General features: G+C 39.9%; 1 protein-coding gene and 1 long non-coding RNA gene across 2 annotated transcripts in view; one reads left to right on the forward strand and one right to left on the reverse strand.

The window, feature by feature from the left end:
• Positions 1 to 14,117, forward strand: part of slc51a (solute carrier family 51 member A) — a 33,676-nt gene extending 19,559 nt beyond the window's left edge. The window contains exons 4-8 of the mRNA XM_080203286.1: positions 385 to 543; positions 5,985 to 6,096; positions 7,388 to 7,534; positions 10,982 to 11,087; positions 13,118 to 14,117. Coding sequence (XP_080059412.1) covers positions 385 to 543; positions 5,985 to 6,096; positions 7,388 to 7,534; positions 10,982 to 11,087; positions 13,118 to 13,281 — 688 coding nt within the window. The 3' untranslated portion in view covers positions 13,282 to 14,117. The remainder of the gene's footprint in view (positions 1 to 384; positions 544 to 5,984; positions 6,097 to 7,387; positions 7,535 to 10,981; positions 11,088 to 13,117) is intronic.
• A 916-nt stretch (positions 14,118 to 15,033) lies between these two features.
• LOC145352980 (uncharacterized) overlaps positions 15,034 to 17,136 on the reverse strand; it is a 44,411-nt gene continuing 42,308 nt past the window's right edge. Inside the window, exon 3 of the long non-coding RNA XR_013888630.1 lies at positions 15,034 to 16,824. This is a non-coding gene — a long non-coding RNA (uncharacterized LOC145352980). The remainder of the gene's footprint in view (positions 16,825 to 17,136) is intronic.

A 17,136-nucleotide genomic window follows, 5' to 3' on the forward strand; every position in this document is an offset into this window, starting at 1 on the left:
ATTAATATTAGATCTTAATTAATATTAGTAACACTCGTGGCAATAGTACAGAAACCTCCCAAAGAGCTCACAATCCACTGCACCAATCCAAGTTGAACAGAGCTTTTGAGAATTCTTTATCTTTCACTATTAGTTACTACGTTTTCTTCAACTCAACATTTTCTGGTGTAAGACATAGGCCTTACCTTCAGAGTTAATTTCAGTAGGAGAGCATCAGCAACCCCCAGAAAAATGGTATAAATATCCAAAGAAATTCATGGTGATGGTAACTGAAAGACATTTTAAAACATTCAGGATTATGCATCTCAAAAGAATACAAGTCATTTTGGTGGATTATTCATTGTAGGATAAATATCTTGAATTATTTTGTTATTATTTCTCTAGGTATTTTGCAGTTGTTATCCATAAATTCCAGCAAATGATGATAGAAGAATTTGGAGGTGACAAGGCTTTCCTGAAACGCTTTCATGATACTCCTGTCAAAATTAGTACAGGGCCTTGTTGTTGCTGCTGCCTGTGTTTGCCTTTTACAAAGATTTCAAGGTGAGCATAGGCTTGACTGAGAAAAAAATGTTTGAAGGACTAGCATCTGTTTTTCCTGAAACTGATGTACCAGAAATAGAGACAATGGGTTATATTGTCCACCTGCTGGAGAAACACTAAGAGCCCTAAGTCGCCTCTTTTATGGAATGTGCGCTACAGTAAATGCCATTTGGACACTTAACTGGGTACCAGTGGGGCCTTCCCCAGGATCACAGACCCTGGGAACGGAAGTATTGTCTGACAAACTATCTTCTAGTTTGTGTTTTCTCTAATTTAGGAGTGGCACGGTAGCGTAGTGGTTAGCACTGCTGCTTCACAGCTCCAGAAACCTAGGTTCAATTCTCGGCTTGAGTCACTGTCTGTATGGAGTTTGCACATTCTCCTCCTGTCTGTGTGGGTTTCCTCTGGATGCTCTGGTTTCCTCCCACAGTCCAAAGATGTGCGGGTTGGATTGATTGGCCATGCTAAAATTGCCCCTTAGTGTCCTGAGATGTGCAGGTTAGAGGGATTAGCGGGTAAATATGTAGGGATATGGGGGTAGGGCCTGGGTGGGTTTGTGATCGGTGCTGACTCGTGGGCCAAATGGCCTCTTTCTGCACTGTAGGGTTTCTATGATTTCTATGAAAAACTGATGGCCGGTTAGAGACTGGCAATTCTCTTGAATGGCAGGGCCACCAGCAGAAAGTGACTGTCTTCAGTACAACATCCATCCAAGACTTCCTATCGTTACTGAATCACAGGCCACAGGTGAGTGATGGCAGATGGGGGATCATAAAGTGCGAGTCATGGGAGAGGGACAAGGATGGCTGCCAGCTGTATTTGACGGTGAAGACATTTAGGGCTTTAGAATTGGAATTTTTACTTTTCTTTTCGTCAATAGTTTATTTGGTCATGGAATACCTTATGCTGACAATACAAAAAGTGGACAAGTGTTTGTCATGCCACAGCTGCACTTCCTGAATGCTGATGCTTCATCCCAAACAGTTTTTATGGAAGTTTTTGTCAGTAGTGGTTTGCTATTGCCTTTTATCCTCAGGGGCAAGATGAGGAGACACATTTCAAGCCTACTTCAGTTGGAATGCAGATTTAACCTGTGCTGTTAGCACTGTTCAAAACCATATGCTGGTTAACTGGACTAACCAGCCTCTCATTGGAAATATATGTATTCAATAAAATTGATAATAAACATAGATAGAGACCAATGTAAAGTTCTTTGGTAATTCTATAAATAATTTGAAACACTGTAATATTTCTCTTTTATAAAAAAATCCTTAGTTTTACTTCTATTCCTAGTTCTTTTTTTGAAAGTAGCTACATATTTTGAAATGCAGCTCTGAGAGGGCTGAAAGCCTTTGACACCTGATCAAAATGGTATTTTTTTACATGAGTATAGATTTTGAGCATTAGTTACTGTATGCATGCAAGGAGGAAATCACAGCTGCACATGATTTTGTCCTCACCTAACATTCACATACTATGGGCTTTCCAGAAGGAATCACTGAAAATCCAATCCAGAGTCAAAATCTTCACGTCATTTTGCTTTTTCTAGTTCAGACTTTAAAGCTACTTTATAAACATACCACCAGCTTGCTAGTGGGAACAGTTTAGTTCCTAGACGTACTATTTATTATATCTGTAAGCCATGTAATGGAGCTCCTTGATCTCTGATATACAATGCTATGAAATTGTAAATGTCCTTCTAACTTATTACTCCACCTTGTGGGCTCCTGATAATAGACAAGTGTATCATTGGTTCCCAAGAGATCACAATCTTGTAGGAATCACAGTAGCTGCTTTAAATTGTTCTTTTTTCCCAGGGGAGATATGATGTAGGGGACTAAGGAATTAAAAATAACCAGTAGTAACAGAAAGGCGTAAACATGTAAAAATTTGTTGGTGTTAATACTGGATCAGTAAATGAGCACACATTTCCATCTATGTTTCCCTCTCTTGTGTCTCCTTGCTCAGGTTCCCATCCCCCTGCCACTCTAGTTTAAACCATCCCCACAGTACTGGTGAATATTTTTTTCACTACTGTTGTTACATGTGGAACATAAATGGAAATAAAAGATAGAAAAATAAAAAGCAAAAGTGGAAGGCAGAAGAAAACAAAAACTAGCAGCAAATACTACAAAAAATGTGTAAAAATGTTATAAAGCCAACCTATAGGCACAGCATCTGAATGCATAGAGCATTCACAATAAAGTAGATGTGATTACAGAGAAATGGCTGTGGGTGACCAAGGCTAGGAACGAATATGATAGGAACGATTCGGAATTGAATGTAAGGGTAGTCAATGTTTGGAAAGGACAAGCAGAAAGGAAAAGGAGGAGAGGTGGCATTATTAGTTAAGGATGAAATCAGTGCAATAGAGAGAGAAGATATGAGCTCAGAAAATCTAGATGTGGAATCAGTCTGGGTGGAGGTAAGAAGCAACAAGGGAAGGAAAACATTAGTGAAAGTTGTCTAGCAGTAGTTGTAAGGTTTAATTAAACATTAAATCCAAAGAGGAATCATATAAAGATGCTGGAAAATGTGATAAGCTTAAGGATTGGAAGCAGTTTAGAATTTAGCAAAGGAGGACCAAGAAATTGATTAAGAGGAGAAAAATAGAGCATGAGAATAAACTTGCAAGGAACATTAAAACAGCCGTAAAAGCTTCCATTAGTCTGTAAAACAAAAAAGATTAGTGAATACAGATGAAGGTTGCTTGCACTCCAAAAAGAAAGAATTTATAATACAGAACAAATAAATAACAGAACAATTAACTAAATTACTTTACTTCTGCCTTTACTGAAGAAGAAACAAATAATTTCCCAGAAATGCCGGGACCAACGGTCGAGTGAGAAGAGGGATTGAAGAAAATTATCCAATAAATCCCCAGTGCCTGATAATCTACATTGCAAGGCACTGAAGGAGGTGGCCATAGAAATAATAGAAGTGTTTGTTGTCATGTTCCAAAATTCTAGGGATTCTGGAACAATCCCAGCTGATTGGAGGATGGCATATGTAACTCCACTACTTAAAAAAGGAGGAAGAAAAAACTTATGGGCCGCTTAGCCTAACATCAGGAGCAGATAAAATGCTGGAATCTATTATGAGGGATGTGATAATAGGACATTTAGAAAATATTAATGGAATTAGACAAAGTCAAGATGGATTAATGAAAGAGAAATCATGCTTGATAAACTTAATGCAGTTTTTTTGAAGATGTAATAATTATAGATAAGGGTGAATCAATGGATATAATGGGGATGATCTTGAGCCATCGCTCTGTATCCACGGAAATAGTATTGGGAGTCCAAGATCCAGCGAAAGCTGGAGTCACAAATTTCACAGGCAAAATCGCAATATCTGATTTTCACCACCCTCACTGGTGATGTAATCAGGATCATGCCCACTATGGGCGTGACCTGATTTTAATATATTTAAATAATATTAATCACCCCCCCTCACCATATATTGATCCCTTGCTATTTCAAAACTATGCTGATGCGAAATTTGCCACTATGCGAACTGAGCAGTGCCAACCTGTGACAGCGACAGTGATAGGGGCGGGTCCTAGTGGGAGCCCTAAGGAAGGTGGGTGAATCATTTATTTGTGGTGGTGGAGGAGTGGCGGTGGGAACTTGAGATGCTGGTGATGTTTGGGTGGCGTTTTTGGGGGAAGGGTTTGATGCTGATGATATTCAAGGGAAAGGTGGGAGGGGAGTGCTGGCATTGACTGAGGGGGGGATGGGTTGGTGAGTGCTGGCATTGACTCTTTGGGCAGCTTTGATTGCGCAGCAGGGAAGAATGCCAACTCCAACTCCAATTGCGGGCCGGGGGCGGGGGTGGGTGGGAGAAGAGGCTGGCTCTGATTGCAGGGGGAGGATGGGGAGGTCAGCTCTGATTGTTTGGTTGTTGGGGGGGGGTGAGGAAGGAGGAGGAGGGGGTGCCCCAATCTCAGTGTAGACAGGTCCTGCCCTTCTACATGACAACATGAAACATGACATCCTTAGCGTCCTAATATTTGGAGAGAAATACACTGGTGTTCAGTCAGTTTATGGCACTCAGTGGAAATGGTGACAGACAGGGAAATGTTCATGTACAAAGGGACTTGGTTGTCCTTGTACACCAATCACTGAAAGCAAGCATGCAGGTTCAGCAAATAGTTAGGAAGGCTTTCATTGCAAGTTGATTTGAATACAAGAACAAGAATGTATTACTGAAACTGTGCAGGGCCTTTGTCAGACCACAGTTGGAGTATTGTGTGCAGTTTTGGTCTCCTTACCAAAGAAAAGATCTGCTTGCCACAGAGGTTGAACAGTGAAAGTTCACCAGAGTGATTCCTGGGATGACAGGATTGTCCTATGAGGAGAGATTGGGTTGATGAGGCCTGTATTAACTGGATTTGGAGAATTACTGGAAAGAATGCAGAAAAGATTTACTAGGGTGCTACCGAGACTTGATGGTTTGAGTTATAAGGGGAGGCTGGATAGACTGGGACTTTTTTTCCTGGACCGTAGGAGGCTTGAGGGTAATCTTATAGAGTTCTATAAAATAATGAGGGGCATTGATAAGGTAGATAGTGAACATCTTTTCCCAAAGGTAGGGGAATCTAAAACTTGAGAGCATAGTTTTAAAGTGAGAGGAGAGAGATATAAAAGGGTCCAGAGAGGCAATTTTTTCACACAGAGGGTGGTGAGTGTCTGGTACAAGCTGCCAGAGGTCGTAGTAGAGATGGGTACAATTTTGTCTTTTAAAAAGCATTTAGACAGTTACATGGGTAAGATGGTATAGAGGGATGTGTGCCAAACGTGAGCAACCGGGACTAGCTTAATGGTAAAAATTGGGCTGCATGGACAAGTTGGGCCGAAGGATCTGTTTCCATGTTGTAAACCTCTATGACTCTATAACGAGAGGAGCTCTGATTGAAACATACACATTCGTGATAGGGCTGGACAAACTGGATGCAGGAGTATTCAGTCTGCTGGTGGACGGGTCCAGAACAAGAGGTCACAGTCTCAGGATTAAGAGATAGGCTATTTAGGGCTATGATGAGGAAAAATTTCTTCTTTCAGAAGGTGGTGAGTCTGTGGAATTCTCTACCACAAAAGGCTGTGGAGGCCAAGTCACTGAATATATTTAAGAAGGAAATCGGTTTCTAGACTTTAAAGGTGTCAATGGGGAGAGAATGGAAGAATGGCATTAAAAGAGAGGATCAGTCATGATCATATTGAATGGTTGAGCAGGTTCGAGGGACCTAATGGCCAACTCCTAAACCTGTCTTTTGGCATTGGTTTGCAAAAATACAATAATGCCACAACAAAAACATCCTGTGGCTTCACAGCGTGCCAGATCGTTAACTTGTTAGTTAAATATAAAAGTGAATGGAAGACCTATATTTGACATTTTAAACTGTCGCCTAAATATATTCATATTTGATTCTTCCTTTTTAGGTGCCTGATGTTCGTGCTAAAATTGGGAACATTTCAGCTAGCTTTCTTGCGGCCAGTCCTAATGATCTTCACTTTAGTCCTTTGGGTGAATGGGACATTCAGTCTGGATGATGTATGTTCTTTTTCCCTGTTGAGCTAGGTGCTAATAGTTGAACAAAATAAATAAAAATGTTGGTGATAAGTTGATAAATTTTAATTACAAGATGGAAATTGGCAATTTTGCCCTTTTGCAAAGTTCACAAATCTGGGTTAATGCTGTAATTCTCTCCAAAAATACATATAATTATTTAATGATTTAGACTTAAATGTGGGAAGCATGGTTGGAAAATTTGCAGATGACACAAAAATTGATAGTGAAGAGAATAGCTGTTGGCTCCAGGGGCAAGAATTTCCAGCAACACTGGCCCCAAAATCAGAAAATCCTGCCCGAGGTCAATGGACCTTTGCATGGTCTGCACCCCCACCCCCGCCCCTCCTTCTCCCCCGCCTGCTACAATTCCCATGGTTCGCAGGATGGTAAAATTCCTCCCAGAATGTTATCTATAGTTTGGTTGAGTGGGCAGAGAAGTGGCAAATGGAAATCAATCCAGAAAAGTGTGAGTCAATGCATTTGGGGAAAGCAAACAAAGCAACGGAATACTCAATAAATGGGAAGATATTGAGAGGGATTGAGGAAGGGAAAGATCTTGGAGTGCACATCTACAGGTCCTTGAAATTAGCATGACATATGGACAAGGTGGTGAAGTTGGTCAAGAAAGCAGATGGAATGCTGGTTGGCTTGCAAAAGAAGGGTCATATCATCAGTGCATTACAAGGAATAGGAATATTGATTACACACTTGAGGCTTAAGGAATAACAGTGTATGTCTTGAGGATTCTCCTATTTCTCTGTTGCCCCCAGTTCACCAGCAGCACAGGCACAGCCTTCCTTCTCCCCAGCCAGCTTGAGGGCACGCTCCTCTAAACCTATGAGGGTTCTCAGCTCGGGTATGGCTCTAGCTGGCTACAGCCACTCACCCTTATTGTGGTTGAGTTTGTCCTGCAATGACACCGAGAGAAAGAGTATGGTTGGGAGTGTTGACGTTAAAAATGGTGATGAGGTGTGGCAGGCATGGGGCTTGGGTGGGAGCTGGAGTGTGAGGAGCATAGAGTTACTGGGGAGAACATGGTAATTGTGGATTGTGATTGTCTTCAAAAAAACTACATGATGGATTATTGATCTCCACTAACATCAATGGTTTGGTACAAACCAGAGCCCAGCAGTTAATCTATAAGGTGACTGGATTTACCTACCTACATTACACTTGATTAATTACAGAAAAACAAATAATTTATGGTATAGAATTGATAAGAGTTAGTTGTATTTTTAATAAACCTAACAGTTTATGATTTTTAATTTTACAGCTTTCTCCAAGTGGACCTGCAATATGGATTAACACTTCCCTTGGTGTGTCCACAATAGTCGCACTATGGCCAATTGGGATTGTTTTTAACAAAGTCAAAGGTGAACTTAAAAATCAGAAGATAATCCCCAAATTTACTCTTTATCAGGTAAATTGGAATTTGTGCCTTGTAGCCATTGTATATTCTCTGTAAAAAAAGAACAGTTTGGTACCAGACTGGTTTGAGCCCCATTGGACAGAATGTATGTCATGTTGACAAAGAAAATAACTTACGTTACACAATATTAATTTTAAAAAAACTTGAAAAGAAATGCCACTATTGTTGCTTTTCTTTTGTCCCTCTTGTTCATTTTTAAAATACATTATCGTACGTGGATGCATGTTTCTTACGAGCAGAAGTGAATAATCTTGTGTTGGACATGAATGGTATTGCTATCCAAATTGGATAACAATTACTGCTAACCCTACTATTTTTGCTAGGGATTATACAGACTGTCCACTGTGTTTTACTGTGTATTTCTAAAAGAAAGTAGCACGCTGGTGCAATAAGTGTTAAAAAGTTGAATAATTAACTTAACAATCATAACATAACTGCTGTCTTACAGTGCCAGCGACCCAGGTTCGATTCCTGGCTTCGGTCACTGGTTGTGTGGAGTTTGCACATTTTCCCCATGTCTGCGTAGGTTTCCTCCAGATGCGATGGTTTCCTCCCACAGTCCAAAGATATGCAGGTTAGGTGGATTGGCCATGCTAAAAGGGGACTAGCTAGGGTAAATGCATGAGGTTTTTGGGATAGGGCCTGGGTGGGATTGTGGTCAGTGCAACCTCAATGGGCCAAATGGCCTCCTTCTGCACTGTAGGATTCTATAATCGGTACACTTCTTGATTAAGCATTTATTTGAATTGTTCAAAAATAACAGTCAAAAATCTTACCTGAGACTTTTATGAAATTTTATATTGTAAAAGTCCCTTGAGCCTCGTTTACTTCCTTGACGTGGAAACACCCAGTCTGTCCAGGGAATTGGAGACAAAGAAAAACAAAACCCCTTAAACTCTCCTGGGTTTTCAAAGGCAGACTCAATATATAAGGCCAAAGATGCCTTTCCTATATAAATAGATGTTAATATGGTAAAATGTCATTTATCAAACTGTCAGGGATAACTTCAACCAGAGTTGGCAAGCCTAGCCTTTCCCTGGCTGGGACGACAGAAACAAAGAAGAAATCGTAGAAAGAATTTAATATTGAGAAATGTGAACTGATTCATTTTGCCTGAAGGAAAAGGAGAGCCCATATATACTTAATGGCACTGTTCTAAAGAGTATGCAGGAACGGGAGGCCAGGGTATTTATGTGCATGGATCTTTGTAAGTGGCAGAATATACTGAGAGATTAGTTAGCAAAGCGTATGGATCTAGGACTTCAGAAAATGAGGTATTGAGAATAAAGGAGCTTGTGCTGAATTGTTATAAAGCTCTGGTTAGGCTACAACTAGAGTATTGTATCCAGTTCTGATCTCAATACTTCAGGAAGGATGTAAGAATCCTTGAAAGGGTGCAGAGGCGAATTCCCCAGAACGTTTCCATAGATGAAGAACTTTGATTAAAAGATTAGGTTGAAGAAACTGCTGTTCTCCTTGAAACACAAGAGATTGAGGGGAGATTTGATAGAGGTGAACAAACTATAACAGGTTCAGATAAGGCAGACAAAGAAAAGGAAAAGCCCCTCCCATTATCTCATGATATAAGGACAAAGGAACACAGATTTAAGGGTTTGGACAAAAGACATAGGGGAGAGTGAAAGAAAGAACCTTTTTTTTGCAGGAGGGTGGTAATGATATGGCACTTGCTGTCTATGAGGGTTGTGGAAGTGGGGATGAGCAACAATTTCAAACAGAAATTGAATGGACACTTGAGGGAAATAAACTTGCTACAGGAATAGAACCGGGGAGAGCGATTGACTGGATTTCTCTGTCGAGAACTAACACAGAGTCAGTGGACTGAATGGCCTCCTGAGTAATGATTCCAAGTTAACAGAAATTTTCTTTGACTGTCTTTTTTAATATTCATTTTACATCTTTGAAGTAAAGCAGCCTAACAATTCATACCTGGTCTTGGCCCATCAAATGATTCAGCCTATCTTTTACAAGACTGTGGGAGTATGCATGAGGACAACTGACTCAAGAATAGATTCTTCCCTGCTGCCATCAGAATTTTGAATGGGCCAACCTCGCCATAAATTGATATTTCTCTACACCCTAGCTCTGACTGTAACAGTACAGTCTGCACTCTCTTGTGTCCTTCTCCATGTATGGTACGTTTTGTCTGTATAGCACATAAGAAAAAATACTTTTCACTTGAAAGAGACAATGTGCAATGCAAATCACATGGCAATCCTATTGCTGAAGTATATATTGGCACTCACTTCAACTTAAGTCACTCGGTCTATTTACATAAGAACATAACAAATAGGAGCAGGAGTAGGCCATCTAGCCCTTCGAGCCTGCCCCACCATTCAATAAGATCATGGCTGATCTGAAGTGGATCAGTTCCATTTTCCCGCTTTCTCCCCATAACCCTTAATTCCCCTGTCTATCAGAAACCTATCTACCCGTGACTTAAATATATTTAGCGAGGTAGCCTCCACCACTTCAACGGGCAGTGAATTCCAGAGATTCACCATCCTTTGAGTGAAGAAGTTCCTCCTCAACTCTGATCTAAACTGCCCCCCGTTATCTTGAGGCTGTGTCCTCTAGTCCTGCTATCCTTTCTAAGCGGGAAGAATCTCTCTACCTCTACCCTATCCATCCCTTTCATTATCTTATACGTCTCTATAAGAGCCCCCCTCGTCCTTCTAAACTCCAATGAGTACAGACCCAGTCTATTTAGTCTCTCTTCATAGGCCAACCCCCTCATCTCCAGTATCAGCCTAATGAACCTCCTCTGCACTCCCTCCAAGGCCAATATATCCTTCCGCAAGTGCAGCGACCAAAACTGCACACAGTACTCCAGCTGCAACCTCACCAGTACCCTCTACAGTTGCAGCAAGACCTCTCTACTTTTATATTCTATCCCCCTCGCTATAAAGGCCAGGGGGATACATATATACATAATTGACCAACATTGCTATACCCAAAAGATTATTTAAGGCAGACATGAAACCTGTAACAATCACCCGGTTTTCATCTGAGTCAGTTTTATTAATCAGTTAATTCACTGGCTAATTAGCATGAGAAGTCAAATAATTAACTTCAAGAAACTACTAGTTATTACAGCCTACATGCCTACCCATTCTCATGGTTTAGGTTGTTACGATAATCATAAAGATTGGCAACCGCCAGCTTGACACCAACAACTGTTTATTAACTAACTCAAACTGTGTGCAGAATGCTTCAATGTACATTATCTCTAATCAGCTCTTGGATCGATTCTGATGGTAAAAGCTTGCTTTCAGCCCTGCGATTCATGCGCTCCCATCCCAGTGGGAGATTGGGTCGCGTGACCCTCAAACACACCCCTCCCCCCCCACCCCTCTTAAAGGTGATAGATACTGCAATTGTTCTGAGTGATTTTAATTTTCTGCCTTTTTTTCCATACAGATTTCATTCATTCTTACTCAACTGCAAGCTGCCATTATCAACATAACAGCATTGTCAGGTGGCATAGCCTGTGCACCTCCATTTTCACCCACAGCCAGAGGAGGATGTATGTTGTTTCAATAAACTTTTATTATAAATCAATTATACACCATAAATTGCCAAAGTTAAGTCATTTGAATTTAAATTTGGGAAATGTGCCACAAAACCATAAGAGAAAGGTTTCCGACACTTCACATTGGGGTTACCTCTGGCATAGTTGCACAAAATTCCATCGCTTTCCTTACTACCTGGTTGAGGAAAGAGCATGTAGATTTCTTATTACTTCTCAAGATTATTTAAATGACATCAGACAGATATTGTACAGCAATGAACTTCACTGGTCCTGTGCATGCCAACAACCTAAGAGGTTCAGTGTCGTTGGAATAAAGGTACATAGCTTAAAAATAGACATGGTAAATTAACTTTGCTTATCGTACAATCCTGCTTGAACATGAGTACGTAAAACATTTTTCATGCATTCACTATTCAAACAATTTTTTTTTCATTAGTGCATCCCAGAAGGAAGTTTCATTGACACTCGTGCCAGTTAGATCCAGCTCTGAATGAGGAAATAAGAACTGTTCAGAACTGGTGTTCCAATAAAAGTAATACTGGTGATAGGGCAAGCAGGAACTGCCAGTAATACTGCTGCTATTACTAGTGCTGATTCAAACTCTTGTGGTCTTTACTGCGGTGCACTTCAAATAGGCATCAACATGTGTAAAAATCTGGAAGTAAAAAGTTGAATGTTCCCTTCCAACATGTGTTTGTGAAAATGAAGATGCTCAAGATTATTACAGATTTGGAGGTTTTGCCCCAACAAATACTCAGAATAAAAGTTTGTGTAAAAATTCTGCAAATTTTATCAGGACAAAATTGCAAACATGCATAACTAAATTACAGAAATGACCTCAGTGAAACAAAGCTCAGGATAAAAGTTTCAGTAAAAGCTGCACCAATTTTATTGCTAGAAAAAAGGGAGCAAATACAAATAACTGCACATTATCACTACACAACACTGCTGATTGATTTTGGTCTGATTTTGATTTCCTGTTATGATCCATGATCTTCTCTGTGATGTAATTGTCCAGCGTGCCTAGCTAGCTCTTTTGAGCTCCTCATCCTCAACTCAATCCCTTCATCTTCAATCCATCTCGAATTCTGCCCCAAACCCCCTGTCCTGTTCCCCCACACCCCATCAAACTTCTACTGGGAGTTAGGACCATCCAATTCTCATGCAGGCCTGGATCCATTGCCTCTCTTCATGCATGCTGGAAATATACTTCCTTGGGCCTGTGTACCTGACCCTGACTCCTCAGTCCGAACCAACCTCCTTAAGTCCACCCTCCACTCTCATCCCCACTAGCACACCACTCTCAGGCTTATGCAGCCACTGCTGAAGTCCTGCCACCCAGCTTTGCCTCAGTAATGCTAATGGCCTAGGTCACCCCTATAGAGAGAATCAGACTCCTCCAACCTTAATGCTTTGCTGCCATTGCTGATTCCACACCACCATGTTCACAATTATTTTCTATCTGGACTGGTTTAGCATTGGAGAGCTTTTTGCTGCCACTCGCTCTTTCTCTCACACATGACAGACCACTTCCCATCAATTGTCTCTCTCTCTCACATTTTTTCTCTACCTATCCTCTCTCACACACACTGCCCAATAATCCTTTCTCTCTCATCTGCTTTCTCTGCCCATTCTTCTCTCTCTCGGTCTCTCTCACTGCTCATTAATGCCTTCTCTCTCACACTTTCTGCCCAGTCCTGTCTCTGTCTCTCTCTCACACACACACACACTTTCTCTCCTTCAGATTCTCTCTGTGCCAGTTCCCCTCTCTCTCTCAGATGCTGTCTCTGCCTGTTCCTCTCTCTAGGGCTTCGCCAACCTAAACATCAGGTCAGGAATAGAGCTCTAACATTGTGGCTTATTCTCCAAGTTGTGCTCATTGCTAGCAATCCTCCACGCTGCCAGCAAGGACCATAAAAAATTGCCCTAAGACTTATATATTTTTTCACAAATAGCATATTATAATTAACAGAGGTATTTTGCTTAATTCATCATTCAACTAATTACATTTCAATTTTTTCCAGATATGAACCAACAACTTCTAATAATGGAGATGTTTATCATCACTTTGTTATCACGAATTTACTACAGGAGAAAATACCATTGTCAAGAAATAGATGAAATGCAATCCACAGTAAAAACTCAAGATGCCCAAAGCCTTCCGAATGGTACCTCCCAAATACCATAGAAGCCGAAATCGTGAGATTTTTTTTAATGACAATATTATATCATTGACAGTTTCTCAGTGCTGTTTTTAGCCTTCCATGAACACCAACTTGTCTTTCTCACACAACACGAAATGTTTTGTTCAGATTCTCATCAGTTTCAACAATTGACTTTAATTGGCAACAGATTTTCCTGTTCCTCTGCATATTGGATCTCTGGTCACAGTGAATATAGAAAAATAGTCGAAATTCCATGAAGGAATATTTTACCAAATTAGTAGATGAAAAATAGGGCAGACAATTGGGAAGAGCCACTCTTCCAAGCCTGTTTTCATTGCATTCACTGCACCCTGGCTGATCTGAAGTACATTCTAATTTCTTCAACAATTTCACAAGAAATTGAAAAGCTCAACCAGTGGCAAACATTCTTTGGCTTTGCTTATGGTTCAGCTCTTACAAAATGGTTGTATGGATTTTTGTTTTACATATTCAAATGAGGATATCATTCAAGTAATCATGCAACAAATAAATGTAAGCTCGACCAAACCATGTAATGACATTTCATGAACTATTCGTCCATTTTGGAGACTTTTAAGTATTGGAATTATGCTATAATTCTCTAACAGCATGGAGATCAAATCCATTGTTTCTGGGTTATTTCTTGCCAACCTCATAGCTCCTGGCTAGAAGCAGTCAATGCTGAATGGGATCAAGTTCAAGAAGGAATGAGCAAAGCTTAAGGAGATCACTGGGGATCACAGACATTATCAACTATTGGAGCAAATATTTGGGACAGGAGGCCTCTCTCTGCTCTCATTAGAAGCATTCAGGGCCATTCTTCCAGCTGTCTGGTAATAAAAATGAGTAAAAAGTCTGACAACACCAGGTTTTAGTCCAACCGATTTATTTGATAGTAAACGCACAAGCTTTCGAGGTTTCCCTCTTCGTCAGGTGAATGGAGAGTTCTGGCCTCGGACAGAGCATATAAAGCACAGACAGTTTAGAGATTACTGATTAGAATGCGAATCTTTACACCTAACCTGCTGTTTAAGTCCTAAAGTGGCTGACAATGTGTGTGGAAGGAGCACTGATCACAGGTTAAAGAGATGTGTATTGTCTCCAGACAGCACAGTGAGTGAGGTTTTGCAAACCCAGGCAAGTCACGGGGGTTACAGATAGTGTGACGTGAACCCAAGATCCCTGTTGAGACCATCCTCGTGTGTCGTGTGTCGTGTGTCGTGAAGGCCGCCTTGGAGAACGCTTACCCGACAGCGCAGAGTCACTGAGCAGACGCTGATAGCCAAGTTCCACACACATGAGGACAGTCTCAACAGGGATCTTGGGTTCATGTCACACTATCTGTAACCCCCGTGACTTGCCTGGGTTTGCAAAACCTCACTCACTGTGCTGTCTGAAGACAATACACATCTCTTTAACCTGTGATCAGTGCTCCTTCCACACACATTGTCAGCCACTTTAGGACTTGAACAGCAGGTTAGGTGTAAAGATTTGCATTCTAATCAGTAATCTCTAAACTGTCTGTGCTTTATATGCTCTGTCCAAGGCCAGAACTCTCCATTCACCTGACGAAGAGGGAAACCTCGAAAGCTTGTGCGTTTACTATCAAATAAATCGGTTGGACTAAAACCTGGTGTTGTCAGACTTTTTACTGTGTTTACCCCAGTCCAACGCCAGCACATCCACATAATAAAAATGAGCAGGGAGGAAAGGGTGGGAGGGAGGAAAAGTTGGGAGGGAGGGAAATGGAGGTACAATCTTGAGCCATGGCCCCAACCATTGATATCTGCAACATTGACCTGAACTAGCAGAGATTAAGGAAAGTATGTTTAGATTGAATTTGTAGTAAGCCTTGTCTAATAATTGTGCCCACTTGCTGCTGCTATCATTATTGATTTGGGCAACATTGAAACACATTCTGCAGTAATATTTCAATTATAATATATTGGACATCTTCATCATTGGGATGAAAATGTGCCTGTTCATTTTTCTATAGGTCCATTCAGAGGGTATTTTCAGACAATAGAATTGATGTCCCAATTGAGCCCTCTGAATAAGATCCAGTGCTCACAGCTGCATTTTGTTTCATTTTCATGGATGGAAAATCCAATTTGTGTTTTCCCAACCAACATTTCTTGTGAATACCATTTCTCAAATAGATCACTTACTCAAGGAATCAACCTTACTCAAAGCTAAATGCAGTGCTAAACAACTCCCTAGATAAAGGCTGAATTCATATCCGAAACTGAGGAAGCTACCTGAATTTCATGCATTCTGGTAGCTTTACAGCTGAAAAATATGTTGTGAAATTATTGTTTATTTTTACTGAATATCATCCTCAAGGTTGAACGCTTTAATCTTAAAGATACCAGCAATTCCTCCATCTAATTTAGTATGTTTGTAACATATCTCAAACTTTCTTAGTAATTAAAGAATCAAAATTAATTTTATCAGGCTTTAATTTTTTGATATGCCCTAATCCTAAAGGAAAATATTTACCAAATACTAATTTCTTCTTTAAATAGCATGATATTTATTTCCCTTTTTTGTTCCAGGTCCACATTTTGAGTACTTTTTCTTGAGTTTTTTTGTGGAATTAATTCATGAATAGCTCCTTGGAAAAGTTCCAATTCGGGGACTCTACTTTTAAGCAAAGAATGTCATCAAAAACAGCATTTATAAATTAATTATGGAACTTTCAGAAAGCTGAAAAATAGAAGGTAGCAGGCTTCAAATCCTGAGAAAGGCTGGTTATACTTAGTTACCTGAAAATGCTATAATTGAGTTTCATTTTGAAAGCCTATTCTTTACTCAATGTGCAAATTACAGCATTCTGTGAGAGACTGATTATTTATATATTAAGGCTAGTTGAAAATTAAATCTTTTCACACATGAAGATTAATTTCTATTAAGAAAAATGTGAATCTGAAGCACCTAAACAAATTTTGATGTGCAAATAATCTATTTTACTGAATCTATTTCTGGGCACTGGTATTACCAGTTTAGCAGCAGTTCTGCAAAACAAATTGTTGAAATGTGATGCAATAATTACTTACTCTTTCATTGAATTATGTGTTCATAGGAGTTATATACTGTAACTAATAAAACGAAGTCAAAAGATTAGGTATTAAAATCAATACATCAGTTTAATTAGGTTCCGTATTGAAGATATTTCAAATTAAAGTCACTAATACTCTTTGTTTGCCATTCTCTTATATGTGAACAAAATGTCAGTGACCATCTTTCATTTAATGTTAATTTAGTCTATGAAATGTAGATAACAACTTGAATACAATTCTTCCATAACTTTTACTGCACTTGACAGTTTTGCTAATAAAATTTAATGATTTATTTTAAAATGTGCTCTAATAGCTGAAAGAAAAAATATACCACCTTTCGTGAGTTCAGGATATCCCAAAGCACATTACAGCTATGAAGTGTCGTCGCTACTGTAACGTAGAGAATGTACCAGCCTAATTGTGCACAGTGAAGTCTGTCAAACTGGGATTATGATTAGATAAAAGCAAAATACTGCGGATGCTGGAAATCTGAAATAAAAACAGAAAGAGAAAAGAAGTGAAGAGAGAGAGTGGAAATAAATGACGAAAGTGGAGACAGTGAACAGGAAGGCTCTGAAGAAGTCATACAGACTCAAAACATTGGCTGAAATTTTATGTTTTTTTTGGTCAGTGTCAGTTCATCAGTGCCATATTTCTAGACATTCTAATAAAAAAATGAAGCCCCACAATGTCATATTGATGGGGTGGACCAGCAACTTGGGCAAGATGGGTGCCCCAATGTAAAAAAGATTAAAATAGAAAAAGAAAACCTCTACCTCCATGGAATACTTCTCTCACTAC

The sequence above is a fragment of the Carcharhinus amblyrhynchos genome, chromosome 15 (assembly GCF_965287045.1).
Source record: "Carcharhinus amblyrhynchos chromosome 15, sCarAmb.v2.hapA, whole genome shotgun sequence".
NCBI lineage: Eukaryota > Metazoa > Chordata > Chondrichthyes > Carcharhiniformes > Carcharhinidae > Carcharhinus > Carcharhinus amblyrhynchos.